The 26,219-nt window shown below is 46.2% G+C and overlaps 2 protein-coding genes across 6 annotated transcripts in view; one reads left to right on the top strand and one right to left on the bottom strand.

The window, feature by feature from the left end:
- The window catches only part of JAM3 (junctional adhesion molecule 3), a 34,574-nt gene extending 32,517 nt beyond the window's left edge, over nucleotides 1-2,057 (top strand). The window contains exon 9 of the mRNA XM_074559471.1: nucleotides 461-2,057. Coding sequence (XP_074415572.1) covers nucleotides 461-496 — 36 coding nt within the window. The 3' untranslated portion in view covers nucleotides 497-2,057. The remainder of the gene's footprint in view (nucleotides 1-460) is intronic.
- The window catches only part of NCAPD3 (non-SMC condensin II complex subunit D3), a 44,071-nt gene continuing 19,240 nt past the window's right edge, over nucleotides 1,389-26,219 (bottom strand). For 4 of the 5 annotated variants that reach the window (XM_074559448.1, XM_074559452.1, XM_074559451.1 and 1 more), the window contains exons 17-35: nucleotides 25,730-25,921; nucleotides 25,355-25,452; nucleotides 23,911-24,026; nucleotides 22,333-22,440; nucleotides 21,689-21,803; nucleotides 20,800-20,907; nucleotides 17,567-17,805; nucleotides 14,980-15,059; nucleotides 13,594-13,731; nucleotides 13,163-13,296; nucleotides 12,681-12,880; nucleotides 12,139-12,249; nucleotides 11,588-11,743; nucleotides 10,687-10,856; nucleotides 9,188-9,327; nucleotides 8,933-9,010; nucleotides 5,846-5,920; nucleotides 5,674-5,734; nucleotides 1,389-4,651 (exon numbers count right to left, since the gene is read on the bottom strand). In XM_074559448.1, the coding sequence (XP_074415549.1) occupies nucleotides 4,543-4,651; nucleotides 5,674-5,734; nucleotides 5,846-5,920; nucleotides 8,933-9,010; nucleotides 9,188-9,327; nucleotides 10,687-10,856; nucleotides 11,588-11,743; nucleotides 12,139-12,249; nucleotides 12,681-12,880; nucleotides 13,163-13,296; nucleotides 13,594-13,731; nucleotides 14,980-15,059; nucleotides 17,567-17,805; nucleotides 20,800-20,907; nucleotides 21,689-21,803; nucleotides 22,333-22,440; nucleotides 23,911-24,026; nucleotides 25,355-25,452; nucleotides 25,730-25,921 (2,428 nt within the window). In that variant the 3' untranslated portion in view covers nucleotides 1,389-4,542. The remainder of the gene's footprint in view (nucleotides 4,652-5,673; nucleotides 5,735-5,845; nucleotides 5,921-8,932; nucleotides 9,011-9,187; nucleotides 9,328-10,686; nucleotides 10,857-11,587; nucleotides 11,744-12,138; nucleotides 12,250-12,680; nucleotides 12,881-13,162; nucleotides 13,297-13,593; nucleotides 13,732-14,979; nucleotides 15,060-17,566; nucleotides 17,806-20,799; nucleotides 20,908-21,688; nucleotides 21,804-22,332; nucleotides 22,441-23,910; nucleotides 24,027-25,354; nucleotides 25,453-25,729; nucleotides 25,922-26,219) is intronic. The other variant, XM_074559449.1, reaches the window with a different exon arrangement.

Below are 26,219 nucleotides of genomic sequence, written 5' to 3'. Positions count from 1 at the left end.
CCTCCTCAGCAGGGCTGGGGAACAGAGGGAAAGCAGAAGGGTGAGGGCTGAGTCATTTCCTTAGAAATGATGAGGAGTTGAAGCTGCCTGAAGTGACTGATGCCAGGAGCTATCAGAGGCAGCTCTGCTCTGAGTTATCTCGTGGCCTGACCCCCCCTTAGGATGAGTTTCATTGGATTAAGTGGGCAGGACGTGATGCTTTTAGGAGAGAATTTGTATTTTGGGATTTGAGTAGATCACTGGGTTTAAGAGCAGAAAAAGCCTCTCCCATTAGCAGAGATATCAGTGAGGGAATGAGAAAGTCCCTGCCACGCCTTGGTGTGCGAGGGGAACTGGTGCCTCCCTCTCCTTCCCATGGGAAATGGGAGCTGCCTGGGCATGGTTACACAGCTTGGATCCACCTTTTGGGGGCCTGGAAAGCTGCTGGATCCTTCCTACATCCCAAACTGTTTCCTTGCAGGGCGACTTCAGACACAAGTCTTCGTTTGTCATCTAAGACGCCAAAAGGAGATCGCAAACCAGCAAAAGCAAGTGTGAAAATACCTCCTCCAGGAACTCAAAGCAAGAGCAAAAGATGAATTAAGTGCGCTTGGAAGAGTTTGGAACACACAAGAACTCGATAGCTAGCTATCTGTATATCTTTTTTTTCTTTGCCAAAGTTTAAAGTAACTCCTCACTGCCCAACTCGCGTCTCCCCTGCCTCTGGAGATACCAACAGGATCACCCCAACCTGTCCTTGGACTGAGGAAGGCTTTCAGTCCTTCCCAAGAGACTGGGCTCTGTGAAGTTTGTGGAATTGCCTTCTCTTTGTGCTGCAGGGACACGGCCACAGCGTGCAAACCCAGCAGGGGCACAGCATTAGGTAAACCTGTAGTAGACATGAGCAGCAATGTGTTACCAGTAGACAAAAAAAAAAAAAAGGTGCTGATACAGCAGTAGATGGACTTCAAAGAATGAATTTGGGGGATTTCCTCCCAGCAGCTCATTGCCCAGGCCTGGCTGGTGACTTTTCCACATCTGTGATTGTCTTGTGCTCAGGTGCCCAGCCACCAGTGACAGTGAAACCACCACTAATGCCCTCAGCCCTGTGTAAATCCCCAAATGCTTTGTTGGGCAGGGGCAGGGCAGTGCCTCTGCTCCCTGCACGCAGGTAACCCCTGGCTCTAATCTGCACAAAGCAGGCTTGGCTCCTGCGTCCTTCCGTGGGCAAAGAGGCTTACAGGGGAGGCAGGGAACCACTGCTAAGACATCCCTTTCAGGAAAATTAAAGCCAAATAATTTCCTGGGCTAAGATTGCCATAAAAGGTACTGAGAGATTCCTCCAGCTTTTTTTACCTTCTCCGTTTATTTTGTAAAACCCCCCCAACCTTCTAAATTTTTTGCAAAGATCTATTTTGATTACTTCAGAAAAGGTAACATTTCTATTTAAAAGTGTAAATATGTGATGCCAGCAGCGTTTGAGTAATGGAGCTATTTTTTTACTGTTGAAGCTACAGGAGAGGAGCTCACACATTGCTATAGTGTGGCACTGTCAGAGCATATCAGTATTAGTGCAAAGTGTAACAAAAAGCTGCAGGTGGAACAGCATCTCTTTCCTCTTCAGCCAGCTTCAGCCATTTCCTTGTCACAAGAGGTCTTACCAGACACAGAACAGAGTCACTCAGGGATAGTTTTTGTAAATTTATGGCAGGAGCTATCAACTTTTTTATATGAAAAAAAAAAAAATTTCTTGCCAGTGACCAACTTTGTTTTTGTCGTTGCAAGAAATAGCCAGGATGGCTTTTGGATTCAGTTCCAAAGAGGTGACAGAGTGACTTCAGTGTTTGCTGCCCCTCTGCAAGTTCCCTAAAGCACTAACACAGTGTGACAGCTACAGCAGCTTGGCAGGGTTAAACCACATGGCCAAGGCCACTGTTTCTGGGCTTGGGAAAGCAAAAGCTCAACACAAAAGCACTTTTACAGTGTCAGATGAAATTCTTCTCTAGATGGTAAAGGAAAAAAAAAAAAAAAGAAAAAGCAAAACCAACCAAATTTGGTTCTCTTGGCTTTAGAGAGAATTGATGGGGAATATTTTGTTTCCCAAAATATCCACGTTGATGGTGTTGAACAGCATTGGGTGAGACCAGGCTGCAAGATGTGGATGCAACACTAGGACTGTGCTGTGGTTTAGGAAGTTTTTTAATGTAGCAGAATTTAGTGTTCTTGTATTTCCAATATGAATTGAGTTGTCTTAACTTTTTCCTGTATACAGTATTTTGGATACTTGACAATTTGGACTGTCGGTGTTATTTTTTCGTGTTCTGCTTTACTCTGCTTTGTCTCCTGGAGCCCTCGCTGGACATGCCATTGCTGCATTTGTTCCGCCCCAACAAAGCATTGCCACCTGTCCCTTTGCCAGGGGAAGCACAGGCAAGGATGGGGCAGCCCCAGCCAGGTGTTCTCTGTGTAACTCACTCATCACCACTATCCTGCAGCTTCCCCCTGGTTACCTTAATGCCAGCTCTTCATCCAGCCACCCAGTGCTGATTGCTGCCTCTGATTGTTCTGACATTCCTCTGCCCCCTCTGGGCATCCACTGCTCCTCTGTGCTGCTTTCAGGGTACCTCAATAAAGGAGAGAGAGGAAAGGGTTGGACCAGGGTAGCTCTGGGAGCACAATCTGCAAACCAGCAGAGCTAGGAATCCAAATTTCATTTTGTTTTTTTTCCCCAGTTCTAAAATGCACAGTGGCATCTCTAACGAAAGGGGAGAGGATCCTTCCCCAACCAGCTCGTGAGAGCTGATGGATGAATTCATTGTATCATTGTGAATAATATTCAGGTTTGTACTAATGTATTACCTTTTAACTTTGCCAAGAATGTTTTACATAAATACCAGGCTATAAAGCGTTCTTGTAGGGGTTTTTGTTTGGGCTTGGTGGTGGTTTTCAAACAGCCAAATTGTGGGAAGCTCCTGTTTTCAATTCAGTGAAATGAGGGAAAGTCTCTCCTGTCAGAGCACTCTCAGTGGATGGAGGTGACAAAGTCCAGGGCTGTTTATCAGTTTATTCTTGGACATTTGCTCCTGGTTCTTCTCTAGAGAAGACAGGTTAAAACTCACAGGGCTCATCTCAGATACTGCTCGAGGACAAAACTAAAACCAGGAAATAAACAATCCTAATTTACCCTCCAGAGTGGTTAAATAATAGCTGAAGGCAGGACAGAAGGGACAGAAATAAATGGTTTGGCCATAGCTTCAGCCACAGCCATTCCACACATCCTCTGTTCTCTGACTTTGATTTTGCGAATAAAGTTCAACCTCACTTGAAGGGCTCTCTGATCTTCAAAACAGAGTAGGGAAAGTGGAGGCAAATGTTGGGATTCAGTGCAGGAGGAAAATGCCTCTGTTTGCACTCCTGCAGCAAACCCTGCTCTGTGCCCGGGGCTGGTGTCTGACTTAGACACACCAGCAGGAATAAAACAGATCCCAGCTCCAGGTTTCAATGAAATCTAGGCCATGAGCTCTGTGATAAAAGCTAAAAACAGGAAAACTTCAGTGAGGTGCACGTGGCCATCAGGGAGACTCAGGAAGGGTCAGATTTACCCAGGATATTTGTTATAAACAAGGCACTTACCCACCTTGTCTGAGTCACTCATACCCTGCTTGCAGCCAAGTCAGAGCCTCTATTTAAAACCTGCTGGCCCAACATTAAGTGAGCTGAGGGCCCAAGATACCAATGATGTGGTAGAAGAGACTGAGAAGCTGTAGAAATCTACAGGGGAAAAAAAAAATCAAATCATTTTTCTGTCAGCTGAAGAAAAGGGGAGACGCCGTGGGTGGAATTAATTCTGCAACCATTTATTTTCATCAAATGCTAATAGTTGGAAATAACACAGTTCAAGAATGGAAATATTCCATATAAAAAGAACATTAAGGCTGTTCATACACACAGGAGTTTGCACAACAAATAAGAGGTGATGTAGCGTGCAATTACCAGATTTAGGGGTGTGGCAGTGACAAGCTGTTTCACCTTTTTTCAAATTAAAGCAACTCTGTTATAAAACCAAGAGGGACAATGAGGCATTGGGTGAGCAAACCCAGCCACTCACTGCCCTGCAAGCTGTGATAAATGAATTTATTGCCAAGCTCGTGGTGACATTATGCCCTTACTTTTCCAAATGGACAAATTACACATCCAGAGAGTGAAAAGCCACCCTCTCCTGTCACCCTGCAGCGTGAAGAGCAGCACTTAGAACCCATCCCTGTGCTCTGCAGGCTTTGCCCATCTCCAGGGCAGCTCTGGGCAGAGCAGACAGGGCAGGATGAGCATCCACAGCTCAGGGGCAGTTCAGGAGCCTGGGTAGGTGTGTGCAGCTCTGGGGGCCGCTCTCAGGTGTCTGCCCTCGGTGGGGCCGTGCAGGGGCAGTTCAGGAGCCTGGTGGCTGTGGGCAGCTCTGGGGAGAGCCAGCTCAGAGCAGACAGGGCAGGATGAGCATCCACAGCCGTTTCCAGTGCCAGGGGCAGTTCAGGAGCCTGGTGGCTGTGGCAGCTCAGTGTGCCGCTCTCAGGTGTCTGCCCTCCGGGGGTTTCTGCGCTGGGAGCGCCGCAGGGGCCCCGCCTGGCCGCTCCTCTGGGCTGGGGACTCCACCTTCCATTCCCTGGGCCGGCAGGGGCTGTGGGAAGGAAGGAGAACAGCCCTGCATGTCCAAACCCTCGGCCAGCCCTTCTGCAGCGCCTGCTCCAGCCCCTCTCTGGCTCCCAGCAATGCCTGCTCCAACCTCTCTGCCTGCAGTGGATCTTCCAGCCTCTCTCCCTGCCTGTTCCAGCCCTCTCTCTCTCTGCCTGCAGTGAGTGTTCCAGCCCCTCTTTCTGCTTGCAGTGACTGCTCCAGCCCCTCTCTGCCTGTTCCATCCTCTTTCTGCCTGCTCCAGCCCCTCTCTCTCTGCCTGCAGTGAGTGTTCCAGCCCCTCTTTCTGCTTGCAGTGACTGCTCCAGCCCCTCTCTGCCTGCAATGGATCTTCCAGCCTGTCCCTGCCTGCAGTGGCTGCTCCAGCCCTCTCTCTGCCTGTTCCATTCTCCTTCTGCCTACTAGAGCCCCTCTCTCTCCCTGCTCCAACCTCTCTCTCCCTGCACTGGTTGCTCCAGCTCCTCTTTCTGCCTCAGTGAGTGTACCAGCCCCTCTTTCTGCCTGCAGTGCCTGCTCTGGCTTCTCCCTCTGCCTGCAGTGGCTGTTTCAGCCCCTCTTTGCCAGCAGTGCCTGCTCCAGCCCCTCTCTTTCTCTACAGTGGCTGCTCCAGTGTTTCTTTCTGCCTGCAGTGCCTGTTCCAGCTTCTCTCTCTCTGCCTGTTCCAGTCCCTCTCTCTCTCCTAGCAGTGGATGTTCCAGCCTCTCCCTGCCTGTTCCATCCTCTCTTTCTGCCTGCTCCAGCCCCTCTCTCTCCCTGCACTGGATCTTCCAGCCCCTTTCTCCCTGCCTGCAGTGCCTGCTCCAGCTTCTCTTTCTCCCTGCAGTGGCTGCTCCAGCCCCTCTCTCTCTGCCTGCAGTGGATGTTCCAGCCCCTCTCTCTCTGCCTGCAGTGGATGTTCCAGCCTTCCTTCATTCCTGCAGTGGCTGCTCCAGCCCCTCTCTCTCCCTGCCTGCTCCAGCCCCTCTGTTTCTCCCAGCACTGCCAGCCCCAGCCCCGTGCTGCACTCACGGTTTCTCTGGCGATGTCAAACAGATGATATCCCTCGGCCCATCCTCAGCCTCTTTCTTCACTGCAAACAATACACGTGTTTTCGTATTTTACAAAATGCCACAGAGTTTGGTCATTTGGGGTTGGTTTCATTTCCCCCTCCCCTCAAATAAGAATGCCAGAGGTGACTTGCCTGGAGCTGAATGGGGTGTGTGCATCAGGCTGATGTAGCTGACCCCAGCACCAAAAGTCAAATCATTCATGGTCTCTGGAAATAAAATAAAATAAAAAAAATCATTTATTAGCAGCCTGTGACACAGCCAGAGGGCAAGGCAGGCTGCTGTGCCACACTCAAGTGTCACAGAGTAAGTAAATCCAGTTAATTGCAAACACACATATCCATCTCTTCCTCACAGACCTCAGGGTCTCCCATCTAGCCTCAAACCCCTGTGCTGTGATGGGCACATCACCCCCAAATCCAGCTCCAAACCCCTGTGCTGTGATGGGCACATCACCCCAAATGCCAGCCTTAAACCTCTGTGTTGAGTGTGATGGGCACAACACCCCCAAATCCCAGCTCCAAACCTCTGTGCTGTGATGGGCACATCACCCCCAAATGCCAGCCTCAGACCCCTGTGCTGTGATGGGCACATCACCCCAAATGCCAGCCTTAAACCTCTGTGTTGAGTGTGATGGGCACATCACCCCCAAATCCCAGCCCCAAACCCCTGTGCTGTGATGGGCACATCACCCCCAAACCCCTGTGCTGTGATGGGCACATCACCCCCAAATCCCAGCCCCAAACCCCTGTGCTGTGATGGGCACATCACCCCCAAACCCCTGTGCTGTGATGGGCACATCACCCCCAAATCCCAGCCCCAAACCTCTGTGCTGTGATGGGCACATCACCCCAAATCCAGCCCCAAACCCCTGTGGTGTGATGGGCACATCACCCCAAATCCCAACCTCAGACCCCTGTGCTGTGATGGGCACATCACCCCAAATCCAGCCCCAAACCCCTGTGCTGTGATGGGCACATCACCCCCAAATGCCAGCCTCAGACCCCTGTGCTGTGATGGGCACATCACCCCAAATCCAGCCCCAAACCCCTGTGCTGTGATGGGCACATCACCCCCAAATCCCACCCTCACAGCCTCCCTGGCTGGAGGCAATCAGGGTGGCACCTTGGTGCTGTGCCCCCTGCCCTGCAGGCACTGAAGCTCTGCCATCCCTCCCAGAGCAGCTGCTCCTCTTCCTCAAGGCAGAATCTGAAAACTGCCAAAGGCCCTCAAGAGCCACTCAGTGAGGAGCAGCCAGACAAGAGGAATCACTTGACAGGGGAGCTAGGTAGAATTTAGCTTGCCTGAATAGGCCCTGGTTGTCAGCTGTCTCTTTCCTGTCATTTATCTCATGGAGAGATGTCACAATATTCAGATTTTACTTAACTCAACGCTCTGTTTTATGCTCGTGTTTCCCAGAACCTTTCACAAGGAATTAAGGTAGGAAGTGCTTTATAGGGCAGGAGTTGGAAACTTCACAGCTGAGCTGGGTTTGCTCTGTAACTCCTGCCCTGTCCTGGAAGGGAATCACTGAAGCTTAGAGCAGAAATCAAACTTGATCCATCTGCCTTAACTCTGCCCTGAATCTCCCAGGACTGTGCCAGTGACTCTGTGCAGTGTGGGCCTGAAAAAGTTACCTTGGTAAAGTGATGGGCAAGGAAGGGAAAAAAAGGGGAAAGAAATGGTAAAGATTAAGTAGAAAAGAAATGGGGAAAAAATGGAGAAAAAATGGGGGAAAAATGGGGGAAAAAAAAGGGGGAACAAAGGGGGGGAAAAAAGGGGGGGGGGAAAGGGGGGGAAAAAAAGGGGGGGAAAAAAAGGGGGGGAAAAAAAGGGGGGGAAAAAAAGGGGGGGAAAAAAAGGGGGGGAAAAAGGGGGAAGTAGGGCTTCCTTGCAGTGTGGTTATCTCCACAATAATGTACAATTTATGTACAATTCCCCTCACCCAGCTCACTCCCAAAGCACCAAGCAGGAGCTGAGGAGCCCCAAAGCCAGAAGGGAAGGGAGAGAACACAGCCAGAACAGCTGAAGGAGGCAGCAAGAGGGGACAGCTGCTCCCAACTTCTCAAGTACAAACCTGTTTACAAAGAACTGCGTCTCCAGCAGTCTCAGAATGATACAGCAGAGGAATAAAATGTTTTATTCTGGTTGTCTGTCAGCCTGTGCCACCATACAGATGGCTCAACACACGCTGACTGAAGTGATGCTCCTGCTCTGTACAGTTTGTCTCCCTGCTGAAGGACACATGCTGCCTCCAAGCAAAGCAGGAATTCAGCTCCAGCACCACTGCAGATTAACATTTTCCCTCCTTTTTCACCATATGGTGCTTTAAGAGCAACAGCCGTGCAAGCTTCCAGGAGACCACAGCACTCAAAGAATCCTGCTCTCTAAAAACACTTCTTGCACTAAACCCCACTTTTATTTTCTTTTGCTAATTGCTCAGGCAAAGAGAGACATTGAGGCAACAAGTGCAGCCCAGCACACGGGGAAGGAAGGACAGGATCAGATTTTCCAGTGGCTGCTCAGGGCTGGCAGGGGTTTGCAGTGTGTGAGGGGCACTGCCACACTTCTGGGCTGAGGAAGCACAACCACCTTCCTCTTCAGCACCCCAGAGACAAGGAGGGAACAAGGGACACTGTTAACTCAGCATCCCAAAATAAATTCCCTCCTGCGCTGACCCTGTGAGATGCACATGGAGACACTGCACCGTGCTTTCCTATGCACAGTTTCAGTTTTCTCATCCCTTGGTTTCAGGAGGGCTCTTCTTTCCTACAAGCCCTTAGATAAATAAATAATCCACAGCCATTGTTGGGGAAGATGAAACAGGAAAGCCTTATAAATATGATTGCCTGGCAAAAGATTTTGAGAATACAGAAACTATAAGCGAGATTGAAATGAAAGCAAGCTTTGAGATCCCTCAGTTACTGAACAACTGGAAAACAATGGTGTGGCTGCTGAAGGTGATCCCCTTTTGATGGAACAACACCCTCTGCTTGCAGACAGGCCCAGGGGTCAGAGCAGACCCTACAGCTTGGCAGAAGGGGCCCAAAGAGGAGTTTTTAGGGTTTAAAATGTAACAAAGTGTGGTAATGTAATGATTCTTATAGGCTGTATGGAAATGCTGTAGGATTTGTATATTGTATTAGACTGGTTAGTGAGAATCAGAATATTCAACACAGAAGATTTACTGTATTGTAATGGGAACACCAGTTCCTACTCACCCTCTGGGGTGCTGATTGCTCTCCCCACCCCAGCCATGGTTCCTCCACTGGACTGTTGGTTCAGGCTTTGGAAGGAGACTGGGAACAAGAAGGGAGTGAGTGAGATTTGGAATTCACTGCAGCTCTGCCTGGGGCCTTGCAGAGCAGAGCCAGGGCAGTTCCAACCTTGCTGTGCCAGCTGTGCCCATGTAAAGCAGGGCCAGGACAGTTCTCACTCTGCTGGTGTCAGCTGTGCCCCTGCAGGGCAGTTCTCACCTTGGTGGCTGCCAGCTGTGCCCGCTGCCTCGGAGGAAGCTGACAGGCTCCTGCCCACGCTCCTGCTGCGCTGCTGGCACCTCTCCTGCAGAGCCTTCCTGGCCGAGGTGAGGATGGCCAGAGTGCTCAGGGACGCTGCCCTAGGGCACAAAGGGACACAGGGACACAGGTGAGGATGGCCAGGGTGCTCAGGGACGCTGCCCTAGGGCACAAAGGGACACAGGGACACAGGTGAGGATGGCCAGGGTGCTCAGGGACGCTGCCCTAGGGCACAAAGGGACACAGGGACACGGGTGAGGATGGCCAGGGTGCTCAGGGACGTTGCCCTAGGGCACAAAGGGACACAGGGACACGGGTGAGGATAGCCAGGGTGCTCAGGGACGCTGCCCAATGGCACAAAGGGACACAGGTGAGGATGGCCAGGGTGCTCAGGGACGTTGCCCAATGGCACAAAGGGACACAGGGACACAGGTGAGGATGGCCAGGGTGCTCAGGGACGCTGCCCTAGGGCACAAAGAGACACAGGTGAGGATGGCCAGAGTGCTCAGGGACGCTGCCCAAGGGACAAAGGGACACAGGGACACGGGTGAGGATGGCCAGAGCTCAGGGATGCTGCCCAATGGCACAAAGGGACAGCAGCTGGCATCTCCCTCTGAAAGCCCCAATGAGACCCTGAGGGAAAATCTGTCCCCTCCCTCAACACCTAATAATGAGATTATGCTGCAAGACCCATGAGTTTCAGACCACTCTCTAAAGAAAGGATCAGCAAAGCGACATAAATAAATGGAAATATATAAATAAAATAAATAATAGAAATAAATTAAAATATAAAAACAGTAAATATATAAACTCTAATATGAAGTAATATAAAAATATAAATAATAAAAATAAAATAAACAATATAAATAAATTAAAAATAGAAAATAGAAAATAATATATAAACCCTAATATAAAAATCATATAAAATTATAATATAATAAATATACAATATAATAAATATATATAATATAAATAAATATAAAAATATAAAATAATATAGAAACTTTAATGTAAAAATCACATAAAATTATAACATAAATAAAAAATTAAAATAAATAATATCAATAATATAAATAAATTAAAAATATAGAATATGTAATATATATAAGAATATATAAACTATTGTAAAACTAATATAAAAATATAAATGTATAACAAAATAAAATAAAATAAATAAAGTAGAAATATCTAAACACAAATATAAAAATAATATAAATATAAAATATAAACACTTAATAAAACTAATAAAAATTACAAATAAAATACAAAATATATGAACTCTAATATAAAAATAACCAATATATATGATATAGATACATAATAAAATAATAAAAATAATATAAGTACATATAGAACATAAAATAAGATATAATATTAAAATAATACAAATATAAATAAATAAAAATAAATAGAAATATGTAATAAATGTAAAATACCAGGTAACAAAGAGGAGCCCATACCTGCGACCCACCAGCGGCTGTTTCAGAGCCTCAGCACGCGGGGTGGCAAACTCAGAGGGGCCAGGGGGAGGGATGGAGCCAGGTGTGGACGCCCTCCCACCCCCTGAGGGCTGAGCACTGCAATCATTCTGGCCACCAGGAGCTGCAGCTCTCTCCAGAGATGGAGTCTGCTGTGGAAAACAGGAGAACAGGTCATGTCTGACAGGGGAGACAAGAGCAGAAAACCCTGCAAGGTGCTTGGGCCTGAGTGTTTCAGAACTGCCCTTTGTGGGATGGATGCAAAGGGTGCTGGGGAGGAACAATTTATTGGGCAAAATTTTACCAAGAAGTGAGCAGGGACACACATGTCCCAGTTTAGAGGTCTATATATATATAAAGTGCTCTTCTAAGGTCTGCAGAGAAATGAACTTCCAGGCAAGAAGTCACCTCATCTTAAGGTAGGGATCTAAAATAGCTCAGGACAACTGACTCAGGCACATATTTATTTCTTTACACTGAATTTAAAAGAGTATCTCATGACTGGGACAGGTTTGAACTTTCACTTTGTAGACACCTAAAGTCAGTCAAAGCGAACTCTTTTCTTTGTTACCAGTTTATCATTCTGGGTGCAGAGAGAATATAACATTTAAGCCCAGCCAGTGCCGAATTAGACTTGCTTTTTCCTTTAAATTGAATTCTCTCTCCATTCATCATTTGCTGCTCCTCTTGGCTTTGTTTGCTGAGGTTCTAAGGCTATTCAATGACTCTGAAAACAAAACTTCTGTCAGAGGGAGGAAAAGAGGGAGGAAAACCCCTGATAACCATCCTGCTCCGTGGACAGGGTCCCCAGGTAGGGCATGGACATTGGGAGCACAGGAATTAGAGCAGAGGAGACATGGAGAGAGTTAATGGCAATAACCACCTCCCTGTGGGCTGCTGGGAGCTGCTCCTGCTCTGACTCCTTCTCCCTGGCCAGCTGCTCTTCATATTTCTTCATGTCATACTCCAGCTCGGCTGCCAGCTGCTTGTCCACAGCAAAGAAGTCTTTGATTTCGTTTCGGTAATCTTGCATCATTTCCTGCAGCAACAAGGAATGTTTGGAGCCCTTCAGAAATCTCCCCCAGCTACTGATTCACATCCCCATTCAGATCACAGCTGCTCGGGAGCAAAAGGAAACACCAGTTGGTAGAGCAGAGGTGTTTTTAACAGACTGAAGAGTTTTATCTCCAATTTGTTCCTCGGAACATGGAAAAGCTTCGCAGCGTTTGAGCTCTCCTCCTGCCCACGTTCCACACTGAGAGCCTCATCTCCAATCCCTCCACCTCTCACGTTATTTAACGCAGTGGCAGTGTCACAACATCCTATCTTCTGAATCCCTCCCTCCTCACAAGGCTCTGGCTTGTGGCAGTGGTTGCACATTAACTCCAGGGAGGATCAAAACATCACGACCAGCAGGAAAACGCTTCCCCTTACCCTCAGGCAGTTCATCAGGTCCTTGAGAGCTGGGATCCTCTTCTGCTCCATCAAGGACTTGAGTGATGTGATTATTGGGATGATGTTTTCGATGAAATTCTTCTTTTGAACCTTTTTGTGAACGAGGCATGAACGGTTATGGGAGGCAGTGAAGGAGAAGCCACTCTGGCTCCACAGAGGAGTTCTCCCTCCACAGCCAGGGAATCACTGTAATTAAGGCTGCTCTTACACCACACACATGCACAGAGGCTTTTAACCTAAGTGGAGCCTTTTCAGATGCATCACTAAGTCACTCAGATCTCACAGTGAAGGCAAATTGCCCAGAGGTGCAGGAAAATCATTGTTCCGCTCAGATGCCTCGCCAAGGAGAGGGCTGGGGAACAAATCCAGCTCAGCACAGCTCCCCTGGCTCCTGGGAAATGCACTTCTGCTCCCTCCACCCCCACAACGAGCATCCCTCACCAATTCTGCCTTCATATTGTGCTTTTACAACACACAGAGCTACCCAGCCCTTTCCCCAGAGCACAGCAGGTACCCCTCACCTGTGAAATGAGCTTTTTCTGGGCCACCTGCATGACAGCATTGGCCATGGCCATCTCATCTTCATCAGCCTGAACGTCCTCGTCAGGTTTGGACCTCATACTTGAGAGCTTGATTTCTTTGCAGCTGAGCACTGCAAATGTATCTGAGAGCAGCTCACTGCCTTCTGGGTCCAAAGGAAGGATCTCATCCACAAAGCAAGCTGGAACACACAGGCAAGGAATCATTTGTTTTTCCAGAAGCAGCAGTGATGGGCAAGCCAGGATAAAACACCTGGATCATGAGATTGTATACATCTGGATCGTGAGATTTTATACACCTGGATCATGATATTTTATACACCTGGATTGTGAGATTTTATACACCTGGATTGTCAGATTTTATACATCTGGATCGTGAGATTTTATACACCTGGATCGTGAGATTTTACAAAGACAGCAGGTTTTTGTTTGCCAGACTTTTAAGGGCATTTTTAAACCCTTACCTAGGATGCTGTGGCTGATCTTGGTGGTGATGCTGAACCTCTGCTCATCCGTGAAATGGTCCAGCAGGAAGGTGTAGATCCTCATCCTCTTCTCCTTGTTCTCCTTCCCCTTCAGAGAGAAGAGCTGCTTCGCCCTGTGGCAGAGCACAACATTTTACAGAGGCCCAAATCACTTCATGCCAGCTCCCAGGAATAATGAGACCTTAAATCAGCCAGGGATATTTGCATGCCACTTTTAAGAGCCATAAACCTGCTAGGACAGCACACAGTCCTACAAATTACACACAGCAGTGTCACGGGGAAGGCAGGACACAACTCAGCACTTGCATGGATAATTACCAAGTGCCACAAATGCTGTGCTGTCACTGAGAGCTGCATGGCCAGACAGCCCATAATTTAGCAAAAATTAGCCAGGAATGTGCTCAACTGACCTCTGGCTCTGGGGGAACCTGTTGTACTTCTGGTGTTTCTCGTAGCTGTTGAAGTGGAAGATGCACTCGATGAAGTGCTGGGAGAACATCACAGGGTTCCTCTTCAGCAAGAGATGCACCAGGCAGAACTCTGCAAACCTGCACAGGGGGAGAAGGAAGAAATTATCACTGGATAGATTCCAAAAGCCACCCCTGAAGCTGTGCAGGGCTCTCAAGGCAGGAGGATGGTTTTCCTCTGCCACATCTCCCTCAATACATTTAATTCTTGCCCAGCTCACTGACTTCCATGCTTTTCTCAGAGGGACAGACATTTCCAGAGGGACAGACACCTCCAGAATCCACAGCACTACTCATTTTTATGGCCATTAAAACAAACTGAGTTTATTATTATTCAGAAATAAATCTGAACTTGAATCCAGGCACAGCATTTTAATTATTTAAATAACCTGAGCTCCACCATGGCTGAGACACAGCACTCAGCAACAAGTTAATCACTAAAGGTCCTGCAAGAGCTGCAAGGCAACCCCAGGCTTGGAGAAAGTGGTTTTGTCTGGATGCTGTCTCCAAATGCAGATGCAAAGGAAAAGGCTCCCAAAGAAATGGGAGGAACACGATGCTGCAATGCCACCATCTACTGGAAAGACATTTTTAGATATAAAAGACACTGAAGAGAAAAGGAAATGTGAATGGTAATTGATAAAAGGTTGATGGTTCTGGAAATATCCATCTCAGATTGACTGTTCCAGGCAGAAATGAGCAGCAAGGTGTCCAATCCTCCTCTGTAACCCTAATTTCTACATGAGCTCCCCACCTGAGAGAAACCTGCCCCATTCATTTCTCACATAACAGAGCAGCTGGAAACCCTGAAATCTCTAAAAACTTCATAAACATGCACTCAAAATCAGAGTGCATAATTCCTCTGACACATCATTTGACAGGTCATTCCTCTGACAATTACAAGATGTGGCAGAAGGCTGAAAAGGAAAGGCATGCAATATAAGAAAAAAAAAAACTGCAGCAAAATATTTAATCCTAGTTCTTAAACAAACCCAGCACTTGAGAGCTGTCTGAAAACCACAAGGAAGATTTCACAAGGGTCTGACTCAAAAATTCCTTTTTTTCTGGATGACTGAGTCCTGAATAGAGCAGAGTTGAACATTTTGAGGACAGCCAAGGACACTTTGGGACTTTTAAATGTCCTTGGGAGAGGCTCATCACCCCTGTGCCACCACTGCAGACCCTAAGGAAGTACAGAGGTTAGAGGGATAATCTACTTTATCAATGGCATTTCTCTTCACAGTGTGAAGGTGCCAAGCCTGAGACAGGTTTTGAGACATCTCTGCCCTTCATTTCACTCCTCCATCATTTCACAGCTGAGATTTTTACCTGGCAATATCTGGGTTTGGATCCACCAGGACACTGACAAACCGAAAGAAGAGGCAATCCTTCCATTTCACAAACTCCTCCTGTGGAAATCAGCAGAAATCAACAACATGAACCAGGAAAACTTCATGTGAACCTCCAAATTGTAGTCAGGTAAATGAACAAGCTGTAAAACCTCAGCCAGGGGCACATAAAATAAACCCCAAAACAACCCCAAGTATTTTGGAGGATGCTCTAAGCAGCATAAATGCCACAGCAGCACATTGAGGTTTACCCCAGGTATGAAGAATAAATAGAAAAATGAAAAATCTGCTCTGCCACCCCATGGCAGGTGTGCTCTTCAATACTGTTTTTACACTGCACTCCTTTGCAAGCTACAGACTCAATTCAAAAAATGTACATTTCACTTTAAATGGATTTCTATCCAGAAAATTTCCATTTTGCCCACCTGCAGGAGGCTGGTGAGCAGGATGAGGGTGCCTCCAAAAGTTTGAGGGGTATTGCAGATGTGTTTACAAGCTACAGACTTAATTCAAAAATGCACATTTCACCTAAACCAGGAGGTTGGTGAGCAGGAAAAGGGTGTCTCCTTAATTAGCCTGTAGTTTGAGGGGTGTTGCAGATGTGTTTGCAAGCCACAGACTTAATTCAAAGATGCACATTTCACCTAAACCAAAATGGATTTCTACTCAGGAAAACTTCAGCATAATCTCACCTGCATAAGGTTGGTGAACAGGATAAGGCTGTCTCCTTCAGTAGCCAATAGTTTGAGAGGTGCTGCAGCTGTGTTTGCAAGCTACAGACTTAAATTAAAAATGTACATTTCACCTAAATCAAAATGGATTTCTACTCTGGAAGATTTCTACTTTGTCTCACCTGCAGAAGCTTGGTGAGCAGGATGAGGACGTCTCCAAAAGTTTGAGGGATGTTGCACCTGTGCTTGCAAGCTACAGATTTAGTTCAAGGATGCACATTTCACTTAAATCAAAATGGATTTCTACTCAGGAAAACTTCCACATAATCTCACCTGCAGGAGGTTGGTGAGCAGGATAAGGCTGTCTCCTTCATTAGCCAATAGTTTGAGGGGTGTTGCAGATGTGTTTGCAAGCTACAGATTTAGTTCAAAGACGAAAATTTCACTTAAAACGGATTTCTATCCAGAAAATTTCCACTGTGTCTCACCTGCAGGAGGCTGGTGAGCAGGATGAGGGTGTCTCCAATAGTTTGAGGGGTGCTGCAGCTATGCTTGCAAGCTACAGATTTAATTCAAAAATGTACATTTCACCTAAACCAGGAGGTTGGTGAGCAGGATAAGAGTGTCTCCTTAGGGGTGTTGCAGATGTGTTTGCAAGCCACAGACTTAATTCAAAGATGCACATTTCACCTAAACCAAAATGGATTTCTACTCAGGAAAACTTCCACATAATCTCACCTGCATAAGGCTGGTGAGCAGGATAAGGCTCTCTCCTTCAGTAGCCAATAGTTTGAGAGGTGCTGCAGCTGTGTTTGCAAGCTACAGACTTAATTCAAAAATTTACATTTCACCTAAACGAGGAGGTTGGTGAGCAGGATAAGGGTGTCTCCTTAATTAGCCTGTAGTTTGAGGGGTGTTGAAGATGTGCTTGCAAGCTACAGACTTAATTAAAAAATATTCATTTCACTTAAAACGGATTTCTACTCTGGAAAATTTCCTCTGTGTCTCACCTATAGAAGGCTGGTGAGCAGGATAAGGGTGTCTCCTTCATTAGCCAATAGTTTGAGGGGTGTTACAGCTATGTTTGCAAGCTACAGACTTAAATTAAAAATGTACATTTCACCTAAATCAAAATGGATTTCTACTCTGGAAAATTTCTACCTTGTCTCACCTGCAGGAGGTTGGTGAGCAGGATGAGGGTGTCTCCAATAGTTTGAGAGGTGTAGCAGCTGTGTTTGCAAGCTACAGACTCAATTCAAAGATGCACATTTCACTTAAAACGGATTTCTATCCAAAAAATTTCCACAGGATCTCACCTGCAGGAGGTTGGTGAGCAGGATGAGGGCATCTCCAATAGTTTGATGGTTGTTGCAGCTGTGTTTGCAAGCTACAGATTTAATTCAAAAATGCACATTTCACTTAAAATGGATTTCTATCCAAAAAACTTCTGCACGATCTCACCTGCAGGAGGTTGGTGAGCAGGATGAGGGTGTTTTCAATAGTTTGAGGTGTGTTGCAGCTGTGTTTGCAAGCTACAGACTTAACTCAAAAACGCACATTTCACTTAAAATGGATTTCTATCCAAAAAATTTCCGCATGATCTCACCTGCAGGAGGTTGGTAAGCAGGATGAGGGTGTCTCCAATAGTTTGATGGGTGTTGCAGCTGTGTTTGCAAGCTACAGACTCAATTCAAAGATGCACATTTCACTTAAAACGGATTTCTATCCGGAAAACTTCCGCACGATCTCACCTGCAGAAGGCTGGTGAGCAGGATGAGGGTGTCTCCAATAGTCTGAGAGGTGTTGCAGCTGTGTTTGCAAGCTACAGACTCAATTCAAAAACGCACATTTCACTTAAAACGGATTTCTATCCAAAAAATTTCCGCACGATCTCACCTGCAGGAGGTTGGTGAGGAGGATGAGGGTCTGCTTGCGGACGAAGGGGTGCGGGTCGCGCAGGCACAGCGAGATGTTGGGGATGTACCTGTCCCCCAGCGAGGTGTAGCGCACGCACAGGTCGCACAGCACCAGCGCCGCGTTGCTGCGCACGGCCACGTCCGGCGACACCTCCAGCTCCCGCGCCAGCGCCGCGATGCACTTCTTGGCCAGCTCCTCGTGCTGCAGGCACAGCTTCCCTGCAAAACACCGCCGCCGGTGACACCTGGAGTTTCAAGTTTTTGTGGTTTTCAGAGCCTGTGCTAACTCCCGTTTAAGGCTTTGAAGGTTTAGGTAATCCTGAGTTTCTTAGATAATGGTAAGGATAATATGGGAGATAGGAAGGAGGATGATGGACATGGTGGCTAATTGGCTTGCTAGTGCATCATGAGGGTGCATGTCCCAGATTGCAAGGCAAGATGGATTCTGTTTGCCATCTGTATAGTTGTCTTCTGTTTAGTGGGCAGTTTTCCTTATCCTTATTCTTGATGATAGTTTTTCTGTGAGTGTGTGGGTTAACAGGTAGAGGACTAGGCTGCAGATTGCTAGTGCAACCATTAGGGTGTCGCAGACATCGCTTATGGAAAATCCTTTCCTTAGGATTTTTCCTCCTGAGAAGCTGGGAGGCCTCAGGAACAAAATGTAAACATTGATTATCTGCTGCTGTGGAATGCAACAGGTGCATCTGGGATTGGTCTCATGTGGTTGTTTCTAATTAATGGCCAATCACAGTCAGCTGGCTCGGACAGAGAGCCAAGCCACAAGCCTTTGTTATCATTCCTTCCTATTCTATTCCTAGCCAGCCTTCTGATGAAACCTTTTCTTCTATTCTTTTAGTATAGTTTTAATGTAATATATATCATAAAATAATAAATCAAGCCTTCTGAAGCATGGAGTCAGATCCTCGTCTCTTCCCTCATCCTCAGACCCCTGTGAACACCCTCACATTAGGGCATGGTCACGGAATCCTATCGGCTCTTCTATGATAGGTGAGGAAGCGTCTTGGAAGTTAAGTTGTGAGTGGTTGGCCATATTTAGGTAGAGATGTGCTGGGTTTTCAGCTGCAATTTAGTCTTGACAAGGCTATGGAATTGTTTTATTAACATCTCTTTATGAGAAAGAAGCATCAGTGGTCTATGTGGTTGGCTTGAAATCAACAAGGGGGTTCAACGGTTCCAAGTCCATCTTTTCTTGGACTTGGACAAAGGCAGGTTCTTTCCCTATCTCTTCCTGCTACAACCACTTGTAGCAGGCTCCAGGCCTGGAGGGAAGAGGCTTCAAGAAACTATGAATGACTTCATTAGCTGAAGCTGTAATTGGAGGATTAACCTCTGATATGTGAATAGACCAAACTTAAATCTGTCTGAAAACCTCATTGTGGCAGTTATATTTTCTGGAAAAATCCCTTTGCCCATGATTCTTCTCCTGGGAAGCTGAGAAGCCTCAGAGAAAAATGAAAACAATAATTATCTCATTTGCTTCTCCTGTGTTTTGCCCCTTTGGAATGTGGTTGGAGATTGTTTCATTGGTTTCATGTGAATTGTTTTGACTCAATGGCCAAACGGGGCCAAGCTGTGTCAGGACTCTGAAAAGAGTCACGAGTTTTCATTATTATCTTTTTAGCTTTCTGTAAGTATCCTTTCTCTATTCTTTATTATAGTTTAGTATAGTATTCTTTAATACAATATAGTATTATAAAATAATAAATTAGGCTTCTAAGAACATGGAGTCATATTCATCATTCCTTCCTCCATCTGGGAACCCCACAAATACAAGACCTCATGACCATTGTCCATTTTGGGTGTAGCCTCTGTAACCCTGCCCAAGGTGCATCTATTAAAGGCTTTTAATAAATTCTCACTTTATTCCCTTAACTCTGTCTATCCTCTGCTCTAGGCAGCCACTCCAAGGCATCAGCAGTGCAGCAGAGCTGGGATAAATTCTCCTTCCCAGCCAGCCCAGCTCGCTGCCTCCAAAACGAGCCAGGGAAGGAATCAGGAAGTAAACAAGGGAATAAACAAGAAACTCATGCTGGAACTTGATGAGCAATCTGCACGATCTCTCAGGGAGATGGTACTTCAAGTTCTTCCAAACTCCCCTTAGACCTATAGAGTGGGTCTCTATGCCAAATTCCCTCCTTCACAGCAAACTATTTCTGTGTACAGGGTATTATTCAAAGCAGCTAAAAAGAACAGCCCCAGCTGTCATAGGCATAGCAGGGAGACACCCACCTCTGAGAGCATCACTGAACCAACCTAAAATAAAATAGCCTGCAATAGTTCTAACATCACTTCTCCCCGCTCCCAAGCTCTGCACAAAAGTATTAAACTTTCCAAAGCAATTAAGGGAAGAATAATGCTGCCTATCTGCAAAAGAAACTTGTTCCTCACCAAGGAAGTATTAAACCCAGAACTTGCACTTGGTATTCCTCAAAATGCTGGGAATGCAGCTGACCAGGCTCCTCTGAAAGCAGCATTTCCCTCATGTTGAGGAGAACAAGAATTTGAGTGCAGTCATCCTGCTCTAAGCTACATCAACAGCACCAAGTTTTTTTCACCCTCTCTAGAATATCTTACTGAAAGTGAGATGATCCTTCAGCACCCAGCTCTGAGTACAAGGACAGCACAGCTCTGGGGGACAATGTTGATTATTGGTCACTATCAATGCATTAACCACTTGGAGGAGCAGAGCTGGCAGAGTTCTGATGGTTTGCCCAACTTGTTTCCATGGATATTTGCATTGCTGAAAGCTCTGAGCTGGGCTAATGCCCACAGAGCACTGGGGCTGTCACAACTGCCAGAGCTTTACATGGAATTATTTAGGTTGGAGAAGACCTCTGGGATCATTGAGTCCAACCTGTGACAGATCCCAGAGCTCTGAGTGCCACATCCAGGCATTCCTTGGACACCTCCAGGGATGGGGACTCCAAACCTCCCTGAGCAGCCCATTCCAATGTTTAACCACCCTTTCCATGGACAAATTCTTCCTCATGTCCAGCCTGCCCTCCCCTGGCACAGCTGGAGAACAATTCCTCTTGTCCTGTCCCTGCTCTCTGGTTCCTCCCTCCTGCCAGGGAGCTGCAGAGTGACAAAGTCCCCCCTGAGCCTCCTTTTCCGCAGGATTTTGGGCAGAACTTCACCAGAAAGGCTGAGATGCACCAAGGGCCATTCTGAGGGCAGGATGATGGCACTTACCCAAAGTGATGAGAGCGTGAGCCCTGACCACGGGAGGCATGGCTGAGCCCCTGAACTGGGACAGAGGCTGGGAGCTGGGCATCTCCTCACTGTCTGTGCAAGCAGATACTGGAAAAGAGCAGGGCAGGGATGCAAACAGGGCCTGGCACACAGGGGTGACTGCAAATTCAAAGCTAAATGTCACAGACACATTTAATGAAAAATCCTTTTGTTAGGATTTTTTCTCCTTAGAAGCTGACAGGCCTCAGGAACAAAATGTAAACAATGATTATCTGCTGCTGTGGAATGCAACAGGTGCATCTGGGATTGGTCTAATGTGGTTGTTTCTAATTAATGGCCAATCACAGCCCAGCTGGCTCCGACTCTCTGGTCAGTCACAAGATTTTATTATCATTCTTTTCTTTCAAGCTTTCTGATGAAATCCTTTCTTCTATTCTTCTAGTATATATAATATAAAACTATATGTATAGTTTAAAAATATAAAACTATAATAAACCTATATTCTATTTAATATATTTAATATATTAAATATAATATAGGTTTAGTATAGTTTTAATATTATATATATTACACCATATATACATCATTAAATATATATCATATAATATACCATAATATATATAAAAATAATATATATAATAAAATAATGAATAAAATAATAAATATATATAATAAAATAATAAATCAGCCTTCTGAAACATGGAGTCAAGATTCTCATCTCTTCCCTCATCCTGAGACCCCTGTGAACACCAGCACAGGGGGGGTCTCCAAGAAGAAATCTAGCAAATATGTGCATTTCCAGCAGCTCTGATGGAGAACACAGAGATTACAGCATAAATCTGTGGCTTCAAACTGCACCACTAAAGGCAGAGGGAGGAGAGTGGCTCACGTTGGTCCTTGCTGCCAGAAGAGGCCAGGATGGACTGGACCAGCAGGAAGATGTGTTTGTCCACCTTGGCTGGGCACAGCTGGGCAGCCTCTCCCAGCAGGAAGAGGTGTCTGACCTGCAGAGAGAAAGCAGCACTGCAGTCAAAAGGCTGAGCTGCAAATGAAGCCAGCAGGAGTCGGTTCTTCTCCAAAAAAACAACTCAAAATTCCCTCAGTGCTTTCCAGGCAGTGGCTGGAGAACAGAAGGGGAGCTTTGGAACAGAATTCCTGGGTGGGTGTGTTTAATATGCTCCAACAGCCCCCAGCACATCTAATGAGACTGAAATACTCCTCAAAGCATTCCATGCATCTCTCCCAAACAACTCATCTCAGAAGTTTGAGTGCAAAAGCAAGGAAATAAAAACCACGTCATATATTAAAAATACATGGGGTGCCATATCCTCAAAGCAACTGCTGGTGTGTAAAACTGCTGTGGGCTCCCAGGCCCTTAAACACAAGATTTCATCACCCACACAGGCCCTGCACATTGCTATGATCCCAGCTCTTGGCATGGATTTCGAGGAACACCAGCTCCAGGCACACCTCCACCCTTTAAATAAATAACCCTTGAAGGGGAATATTTAAAATAATGATCCCCAAACTTACCAAGAGATCTTCCTGCAGCTGCCCTGCTCCATCCTCTTTGAGGACTATGTTGGAGATGTAGCTCTCACAGGTGGATACCAAATCTCCACACACCTGGTTGAGCAGCTCCTGTTCAGTAATTAAACACAATTAATTCAACGCTTTATTAATTAAACAAAAGGTAGCTGTAATATCTGTCCACACATGAATCCCTAATATCAAAGTCTTTATGTGCTTTTAATAATCTGGATCCCATTAAAATCAATCTGACAGTGCCTTAGAGCTTTAAAATTCTCCCTGCACATCAAAGGATGTGTGCAAGTGTCAAAACACCTTGGAAAATGTGGCTTTTAATGATCCACAGGCCCAAGTTTACTTCATTATAGAAATCACACAGACTTAAACAAAAAGGATTTAGGCGACTGTTTCATGTGCACCCAACACATTGGAGGTGTCTGTGGCAATTTTTAGATGTTGCTTGAAAAAAGCAGCTCCATTAACCAAGAAAACATGATGGGAATTCCAAAGAGTGGCAGGGAAACACAGGAAAAGCAGATTGTCTACTACACTGTGGTGAATATAAAGCATCATTTCTGGTTTTCCACCATCTAAAAGTGGTAATTTTAATAACCAAATACATATATAAATGGTAACTGTTAGATCTGATGAAGTGACCAACAACAGGAACACCTTCATTTCATTTTAAGCCAACACTCTGTGGTTGCTGTACCTGCAGGGGAGGAGTTTCTGATTGTCAATTTAAAAACCCAAAAATCATCACCCAACCCTGGTTTCTGAGGCACAGAGGGTTCAGTTCTGCCCATTATTTACTAAACTTGATTGGGATGCTTATTATAAAAGAGCTGCCATCTAAACTGAAACTTCAATTAAAAGAGCTACCATATAAACTGAAATTTCTGCCCACTATTTACTAAACTTGATTGGGATGCTTATTACAAAAGAGCTGCCATCTACACTGAAAGAGAAATATAAAACAGACACAAAGAGAAATCATCAGGGACAAAGACCTGCATCAATTTTGGCTTCTTTGCAATTGTGTCCAGGCTGAGATTTTTATTTTACCAACAAAACATGGCCTAACTTCCCACTATGGGAACAAAACAGAGCCATGGCATAAAACAAATGGAGGCAGAAAGAAATTATGAGCAAGTTATTAACTCCCTGTTTGGTCTCCAGGAAGAGATCTAGGAAATATGTGTATTTCCAGCAGCTCTGATGGAGGACACAGAGATTACAGCATAAATCTGTGGCTTCAAACTGCACCAAGCACAGCAACAGGTTTCCTTTAGGAAATTTCCTTTAGGAATTCTGTGAACTTGGACAGAAGGCAAATGCAAGGTATTTCAGAGGTGTGTGGGGGAATACATTTGAAGGCAGAAGATTTCTCACAAGGCCAGGCTTAGCCCCAGGATGTTCTTCAAGTGCAGCAAAGAGGCAGAGCTGAGCAGAGCAGGCTCGAGCTGCTGGAATCAGAGCCCCTTTTTTAGAACTCATCATCCATCCCACAGCCTGCAGACAGCAGCAGACACCCCCTGAGTGGGGAACAGGCTATTTTAATAGGAGTATTTTAAGTCCCACCTGTGCCTCCTCTGGTGCAGCTGCAGAGGCCTGGCAGAGCTTCTGCAGGGTCTCCACGGCCGGGCTCATCACCTCCAGGGGACACTGAGACTCCTTCAGCCAGCTCTGGATGCTCCCTGGAGACGACATCACACATAAAAACAGCATTTTCTAAGCTGTTCAAGGGTTTGTGGAGGCACAAAACTGTCGGGACTCAGCACATCCCTCTGGGTGCCCAGAGTTGCCAGGACCCTGCCAGGGGGCTCAGAGACCCTGGCACACAGCCCAGAGCACCTGTGGGTTTGATTATGATCCGTGGAGCAAATTACCAGCTTTGTATGAGGACCTGAAAGCCACAAAAGTTTAAGTAGTGTAATAATAGATTTATCACTGGGTGAAAAGGTAGATTTTGGGATTTTTAGAATAGGGGTTTTTGGGGACAAGATGGAGAGACTTGGGCGTGTCCAGCCTTTTTTCTTCTTCTCTATCTCCATCTTTTGCTGTGATGTTGGCACTTTGGGATTGGTTCAGAACACAAATTCACTGTCTAACAGAGGTGATAGGTATTGGAAAGTAATTGTAAATATTGTACCCGTAGTTTGTAGTGTAAAAAGACAACACCACCCCGGGGGTGGTCAGAGTGCCTCAGGCTGTCCTGCTGAGCTGACCTTGGCTGGACACTCTCGGGTTTTGGTTGTTATTGCTGCCCCGAGATGTGCAGGATGTCTCTGCTTTGGCCCACGCAACTGAAGAACGAGTCTGGACTCTTCACTTCTTGATCTTGAGGTTGTTTATTAATTCTTATCTATAAAATTTTCTTTCTGCCCAGCCGAGATCTGCTCAGCAGGGCAGCCACAGGCACTCTGTGTTGTCCTTTTACACTACAAACTACGTATAACATATTTACACTTAATTCCCAATACCCATCACCTGGGTTAGACAGTGAGCTTCTACTCTAGACCAATCCCAAAGTGCCAACATCGCTGCAGAAAATGGAGAACAAGAAAAAGAAGAAGAAAGGCTGGACAGGCCCAGATTCCTCCATCTTGTCCCCATAACCCCCATAACAAAAATCCTAAAATCTACATTTTCACCCTGTGATCATTTTGTTATTGCACCATTCAAACCTGTGTGACTTTCAGGTCCTCATACAAAGTTGGCAACTTGCTCCAGGGGTCAAAATCAAATCCCCAGGTGCTCTGGGCTGTGTGCCAGGGTCTCTGAGCCCCCTAGTGGGGTCCTCAGCATCTCTGGATACCCAGAGGAATGCACCGAGTTCTGACAGGACAGGAGGAAAATTTTTATAGATAAGATATAATAAACAACTCTGAGACCAAAAACTGAAGAGCTCTGACTCATTCTTCGAACACACAGACTGAAACAGAGATTGTTCACATATCTTGGGGCTGCAATTAACAGCAAAACTCCCAAGACAAAATCTCTGCAGGTGTTCAGGACCACTCACCCTTCAGCCCCTCACAGCTGCTCCTGGGGAGGTGCTTTGCCACATGCCCAATGACACACAGGACGTGTCCCACGGTGCCACCGCTCGTGTCCTGCTGCCTGCAAAACCAACAGTGAGCTCTGAGCCACCAGAGCACAGCTGAGCAACCCTCTCTCCTCTGGGACATGCATTATTAAGGCAGGCCTGTCAAAGGCAATGAAAACTCAAGAGGGCTTGAGGAAAGAGTTGGTTACTGCATGGATCTTGGAGCCTTTGCTGGATTTCCAGCTGCAGAAGTGACAGTTTGAAGGAAAAAGTGGGATTTAAGCAGCTACAAGGCAATCTGGAAGGGCACTGAGGGCTCCTGGCAGAATGGAGCTCAAAGCACACACTGACCTGCTGATGCTGTCCCAGGATTCAATGATCTTGGAGTAATTCAGCTTGGGGGAAGAGCCAGCCACCTTGGCAAGCAGCATCCAAGCTGCCCTGGAATGCTCTGTCTCCACGTGAGACATGACATTATTGACAAAAGTGGAGGTGAACTTGTTCTGCCTGGACCACATAAGGAAGGCTTTGCTCAGGTAACGGCTGCAGGGAGGAATAAAGAAAGCAGTCAGTAAAATCCAACACAACAAAGCTGCTATTGCCTGGCATTGCCACAATTCACACTGAAAATTTCCACATTTACACATATTTTCACTACAGAGCTGGCATCCCTACATGGATGTTGGGGGCAGTAACACAGAAGGTCCAACCGATCCCATGACACATCAGGAAATGATAATTTCAGCAATTTGTAACCAAAAATTTCCAGCAGCTGTTGCTTAATACCCAGAATCATAATGACGCCTCAGGTTTAGCTTTTCTATTTTTCACATTCTGTGCT

Source organism: Zonotrichia albicollis, chromosome 27, assembly GCF_047830755.1.
Source record: "Zonotrichia albicollis isolate bZonAlb1 chromosome 27, bZonAlb1.hap1, whole genome shotgun sequence".
Lineage (NCBI taxonomy): Eukaryota > Metazoa > Chordata > Aves > Passeriformes > Passerellidae > Zonotrichia > Zonotrichia albicollis.
The sequence above is the reverse complement of the archived record's forward strand: the minus strand, read 5'-3'. Positions and strand labels throughout refer to the sequence as shown.